This window comes from Fringilla coelebs (assembly GCF_963513975.1).
Source record: "Fringilla coelebs genome assembly, chromosome: 1".
NCBI lineage: Eukaryota > Metazoa > Chordata > Aves > Passeriformes > Fringillidae > Fringilla > Fringilla coelebs.
Window position 1 is genome coordinate 127824678 of NC_140028.1, and position 6697 is coordinate 127831374.

A 6697-nucleotide genomic window follows, 5' to 3' on the forward strand; every position below is an offset into this window, starting at 1 on the left:
GGTAGTTGTGATGATGCTCCAGGTAACCTTGAAAATGGAGGTGTACGAGTTCATTTCCAAAATGGAAAACACCAAGCAGTGAATCCCTTTGTATTACTTAGTTTTAAATTTAGTTTGACTGTTTTTATTGGTGACTCATCTGCAATGAAAGTTTGCATCATAGCATCAGAGAAGTATAGCTCATTGCAGGGGGAAAGAAGATAGAACCCCAGATGCCTTGGCATCTGCTGAGATGGATGTAGCATTTCAGGCCTATCCTGGATATACAGCAATCAGATGTTTTAATTAAAAAGATAATTACAGTCACTTTGTTTTTATATTGCATGGATTCACACCCACAGGTGCTTTTATTGTGAATCTGAGGAATAGAACTTATTAAGAGCTTGGCTTTCAAATAATAAACCGACAATATTGGAATAATTCCCCACCAAATTATTGGAGCTGGGGGGATACATCCTGCTCTTTCCATTCAGCAAACATGCTTCCTGATTTCCATCAGGTTTAGAAGGGATGGCACCTTGTGTGACCTGGAGCAATCCCAGGGACTCCTAGCTCCAGCAGCAAATCCCTCAAACCTTCATCGAACTCACACGAGGAGGTTCACAACCTCCTTGCAAAAAGAAAATAATTTGATATTTCTTTCCAGTCTCAGACCACTGTTGCTATTTCTCTTTCCAGACCAACGTGGGAAATAACTCCACCACTATCACCAAAGGAAGTATGTTGCAAAAGCCCCAGAGTAGTTTTTATTTAAAATGTTGCTATCATAAAATTCCAGACTATGAAATGAAGACTTTGGATTCCCATTCAAACATTACCCATCCCCCTTTTTAAAATATATTGATGCATAATCACAGAACATAAAACATGCTGCAATGATACAAATATATTTTTTGATACAGAAATTACAGTACATAATAAACCATGAAAACAAATTGAGGCACTAGACTGAACATCAGTTCTGTTCTGCACTAGCTGTGAAGCTGATAGACTGGCTTTCAATGAACAAAAGAATACTTACTTGTTTAGTAAACATAACTCTACAGGTCATATCAAACATGTGCTTTGTTGTGAGACATCACCAGGGTTGCCGGTCCTTTCAGAACCACAACACACCTACACAACACGTGTCACTGCCACAATATGAAAAATAATACTTTTATTGAATGTACAACTCGAAAAAAACAAACTCCTTCAGTTATTAAATAAATAATTATTTCATACAGTGGTTAGTTTATATTACACTGCATTGGCCATTAGAAGAAATGAAGTTTAATAAATAATGCACGGGAACGTCTCATTTACGCCTCCGTTCGTAATTCTGTGCTATGCTCCCTTCAGAGGACCCTGCAAAAAACAGAGCAGATTGAAGCACAAGGTACAGCCTTGCATGAGCACCAGCAAGAATAAGAAGTGCCAGAGACCTGCAGCCAGCTGGCACCACCAGGCACCAGTGGCGTGTTGGGAACAGAGACCAGGGCTCCTGGCCCATCCCTGAGCTGCTGTGGTTTGGATTTACCTCTCCACTGCACTGTCCCCCAGAAGGCTGAAGGTCTGAGCAGTGTTTTCCACCTCTCATCTGCTGAGCTGCTCGAAGCACCATTAACTCAGAGCCCCTTTACCTCCCAGTAATTCATCCTACTGATGGGTCAATTTGTGGTAGAGGGTTTCTGCACGGGCATATCCACCTTCATTCCTGTGCAGTCAGCTCCTTGCCAGCTCTTGGAAACTCTCCCTGTCCACAAGCCCTGCACACAGGGATAATTTTACTGTACACTGTGGCAGGAGCCAAGCTCCTCAGACAAACTCAGACTACCATGCTGACAAGCTGCAGGCTAAAATAGTCTTAAGTAACATATTTTACACTTAGTAGTGATAGATCTCTCCTTCTTGCTCATTTAAAATGAGAGTGAAATCCAGAGAGCCCTTCTTGAGCAAGGCTGTCCCCAAACCAGGCACTGAGACATCAGCATCCCCTCACCCTGCCTTGGCACCTGAGGCTGTAAATCAGCAATGTGCTCACAGCCAGGGGGACAGCACAGACTCCTGCCCTCTACCAGGGAGCTCAGGGGCTTTCTGCAGAAGAAAACCACAGCATGAGGTAAAGGTCCTGCCCAGATAAATGTCTCCTAAAAGGGAGAAGTGATGGTAGTCCTAACACTTATTATTCCTGATCTTGCTTTGATTACACAGTCCTCAGGACACATCTTCTCCTCTGGTGGAGCAGAAAAAACTCCTTATCATTTCTCCCTCCAGCCTCCCTGCAGAGGCAGAAAAGCTGTGAATTCTAGTTTTACCTGTCAGACAGGTGTTATACAGCCCAACAGAGTAAAACATCATTATTCCCTTTTGTCAGAAATACCACATAACAGTATCCTGACTATACCAGCAATTTTGAAATTAGGGCAATAACATCTTTGCATTTTTTTTAAACATTTTCTGTATTTTACATTCTCATATTAATGTAAATGTAATCCCAGTGGAAGCCAAACAAAATTTATTACTTACAGCCTATTTACTTTTGTGATAGCAGATATATTTACAGGTATTATGCATTTAATAGCTATTGCCACTGCAGAAAATTGTACAAAATTATTCATGATACATAGCAATTTGCAAAATAATGCAGAGAGCAATATTACTAGTCTTGAAGGGGCTTTAATTGAAAATAAAAGTTACTGACAACCATAATTGCAGAATATAGATCACAGCATGTATCCACATAATGTAAAGGTGTCAGCTAGTAATTTAACTTTTATCATCCATTTAACAAAACAGTGAGAACTATTTCAGAGACATGAAATACATATTAGATTTTTATTTTTTAAATTCTTTTCCTGGAGAATCAACTGATACTTTTATGGTTCACAGCGAGGGATTTCCTCAGTACAGCCCTAGAGCACAGGGAAGGAAGGTAGAGCTATGGGGAGACTCCAGCTTCCCACAGGGGTTCTGCACACGAGGGGAGAGGAGAATTCTGCCCCATATGGATGCCATGGGAAAACAAATTCACAGTACCCATTCAGAGTTTAAAATGCTTTAGTGAAGTCAAAAGCTGAAAGAGACTGTGAATGTTTAACAGCCTGATCTGCAGAATGAGGTGGTGTTAATAGCAAAGTTCTGTTCTTTCACCTTCTACTCCAAGTATGAGGAATAAGGGTCTCCAGAGAAGATATCCTTTTTCCTGATGAGATCTGGATTTAGACCACAAGTTAAGTGACCCTTGCATTTTCAGCCTCCACATTTTTCTTGATATGTCATTAAAATTTAGGGGGTTTTCTTTTAATAGCACTTTGGGGACTAGCAGAACATGCAAGGGCAGGACAGTAATGAAAGTACTCTGGGGAATTCTACCTGAGCTTGCCAGCTGCTCAGACCAGTCTGGTCATTTACAACCTTTGAAGTGAAGTGAACTCTGAAATATCTTGGCTAACAAAGAAAATCCTGATTCTTTTACAGAGAATTCTGGATCTACACTACATGAAAACTGCTTCTTCCATCCGCTGGGAGTGAACAAAGAGGCAACGGAATGAAGAGGCTGTATATCACCAAGTATCAGATTTAGTCAAATACATACCAGAATTTAAAGATCTTTTGCCCATAAGTCCAACAAAGGAGTCTGTTTTATGCCCTGAAAAAATATATTTAGGGGTGTTTTAATACATTTTAACTAGGCAGGTTTTTAAAATAACAGGTTCTTGCAAGGAAAGAAGACAGGGTCTGAAACTGTTTATATCACAGACCAGTTGTTCACATCACTCTCAGACAACAGAGAACAAACAGCAGTCTGACTAACCAGACTGAACAGGATAGACCAAGGCACAGGCTAGTTAGTGGACAGCTTCTCATTAGGTTAGATAGACCTTAGGTTTTGGGGGTTTTTTAAGTATAATGGAAAACCAATGGCCACTAACAATACAACTCTTATTTCTCTCCTGGTGCAATTCCTACTGATCTGAGCAAATGCACAAGAAGGCAGTGTCTTGGTATAGCCTGCATCTGTGTGGTGCATCTCTTCTACCTGTAGTTGTTTTATTTCTGTAACATGGAAGAAAATCCTCCCTCACAGGTCAGGTGGAGCCCTTACTGGAGAGGAAGCCAATGGGGCTCTATGTCTGGACACGTCTGAGCTAGACAGTCTGGCTCTATTTTTGGAATACTTGTAAGTTCAGGTATTACCTTCCTGTCCCTTTAGTAATTCTCAAGATACTGGAAGTGTAGAGGATAAATTGCTCCAAGTTTAGGCCTACAGTACACATCAGATTATATTAGTAGCTATAGTTTCAGACAAGGAATGAAAATGAATTGTTCTTCTTTATCTAAAGTGGCTTTTGCGTCAAATGTAGAAGTTTCTCTTTGGAAAGAATTTTGCTTGGTGAACTCATACAAAAAGCAAGAAACTCAGACCTCACATGTATTAATTCAAGCTGAAGCAGTTTCAGAAAACTATAATTTTTTTACTTTAGTCAGACAGTAATTTGGCATGAGCTTTGTATCAGACTCTTTATTTGGTCTGCCAATACATAACCCCAGAGAAAGCATCTTGTGAATAATAGAACACTGGGACAGTTGCTGGCCTCTGTGGCCAGAGGAGGTTTCACAGAATATAAGATCATGTTTACTTAATAAAAACCTTCCAGTTTCTCTTTAAACATCATGAGATAATTTCAGAAAATAAAATTACCACTGTGCAGAGCAAGGTAACACCCCAGTGCTGATAGCATCTCCTTCTTGGTGTTACACAGAAGCAGAGCAAGGCACACTTACTAGTGGGGCAAGATATGGCTCTTCATAAGGCAGCACATCATCAGTCAGCCCCTTCTGTGAGCAGGAGGCTGATTCTCAGACAGTGCTGAGGGCACAGATGCAGCATCTCGCATGTGAGGACTGGGTGCTCCCATGAAAGCGTTCTTGGGGACTTGGGAATTCATTATTCTAATTTTCCAGATTTTGCCATCTTAATTGCTCCTCTCAGAGTCTGGCAGTAAGCCTGCCTTGCCAATGAGAAAGGCTTACAAAATCCCCCCTTGGGAAATAAGAGAGAGCTGCAACATCCGCACATTAATATGGATTGAAATCTCAAAGCTTGCTGCAGCTCAGATGAGATAGAGGCTCACAGTGGCACTGAAGGGGAGGTTTCAATTCTTTAATAGATCATTTCTCCACCAGTGGTGCTGCCAGTCCCTAGATGAAACCAGTCACCTTCTAAATAATCCTGTCAAATACACTATTCTCTATTTGAATATCTTCTAATGATTACTTAAAGTACTTGTATTTTTTAAACTTACTTTTGTGAGAGATCTGGCCATATCCTGATTGGAAGAGGAAAGGAAAGAGAAAAAAGACAAAAAGAGTTGTTAAAAAAGGATTGGCATATACATATGATGCTACTGCAATGCTTCGAAAAATCAGATACAAAACCTAACCTACGCATATTGCACTTAAAGGAAATTAGGGTGATGGTTTACAACTGCATTTCTCTTTGAAGGGACTAAAAACTTGTTTCAGCTTAACCCACACAATTTAGATTAGTTCAGCTCCAATTTATTAGATCAATTCTTGGCTGAGTAAACATGTAGAAAATGTGACAATAATTGTATACTCAACCAGTTTCCACACTTCGGTGATTCAGTGGCATGTATGCTGACCCATGAATTATCATGCTATCCCTTACTGGGATTTATGTGTTCTAACAGGTACACACTTAAGACTTTAAAGCCCTCTCTTTTCCAATCAGTGAGTTTACCTCATATAAAACTTGAAAGAAACAGCAAAGCAAAAAAGCCTAAACCCAAAGTACCCTTACGGCAGCCTAAGAAACAGATGTAACACATAATCCCGAGCGATAACCGTGTAAGGTTTGGGCAGGCACGGGGAGAAGAGCTGTGGGGAGAGGCGTGAGCAGCCCCCCGCCCCGCTCACCGGCATCCCGCTTGCCCATGAGGCCGAAGAACTGCTGGGGCCGGGGTCTGCGGGCCATCCTCTGCAGGAAGTGCTCCAGGGGCAGCGGCAGCTCCTCCTGCGGGGCGACAGCGGGCGGCGCTCAGTGCGGACCCCCCTTCAGTCCCGGCCGGGCAGAGCCCGGCACGGAGCCCCCGGCTCCGAACCCTTCGCTGCACAGAGCCCCCGGCTCCGAACCCTTCGCTGCACAGAGCCCCCGGCTCCGAACCCTTCGCTGCACAGAGCCCCCGGCTCCGAACCCGTCGCTCCCCACCCCGCGGGGCCGCCGGGGCTCACCTTCGCCTGGTCACCGTCGGACCAGTCGGACCAGTAGCTGAGGTCGTCGGTGGCTCCCATCTCCTCGCCCAGCGCCTGTGACGAGGCCAGGAGGAGCACGGCGAAAGCCAGCGGGAGCCTCATCGCCGCCTGGACGTCCTGCGGGAGCAGAGATTGGAGCCGGGCACAGCGCACAGCCCTGCGCGCCCTGACACACAGCCCGGGGCACTCTGCGGACACACTCCTTCGCACGTACAGCCCCACACTGCCCAGTTACACCGGCACCCTCGCCCGACCGCTCTGCAGAGACACTCACTCCACACCCATACAGAGAGAGAGGGACACCTCTCCCGTCTGGAGAGACACACACCCCACACCCACTACAGCCGCACACAGCTCGGTGTGCTCCCCAGCGCACGGACAGACACACAGACACGCACAGCCAGCGGTGCCCCTTCACACACGCACGTACAGGGGAAGA

The 6697-nt window shown here is 44.0% G+C and overlaps 1 protein-coding gene across 1 annotated transcript; it reads right to left on the reverse strand.

Moving 5' to 3' along the window:
- Positions 1 to 1297: 1297 nt before the first annotated feature.
- Positions 1298 to 6360, reverse strand: TAC1 (tachykinin precursor 1; the record flags this gene model as incomplete). The annotated part of the gene is made up of 5 exons (XM_084206284.1): positions 1298 to 1347; positions 3578 to 3631; positions 5289 to 5312; positions 5923 to 6019; positions 6238 to 6360. The coding sequence occupies 5 exons, from the start codon at positions 6358 to 6360 to the stop codon at positions 1298 to 1300; spliced, it is 348 nt and encodes a 115-aa protein (XP_084062410.1).
- Positions 6361 to 6697: the final 337 nt, after the last annotated feature.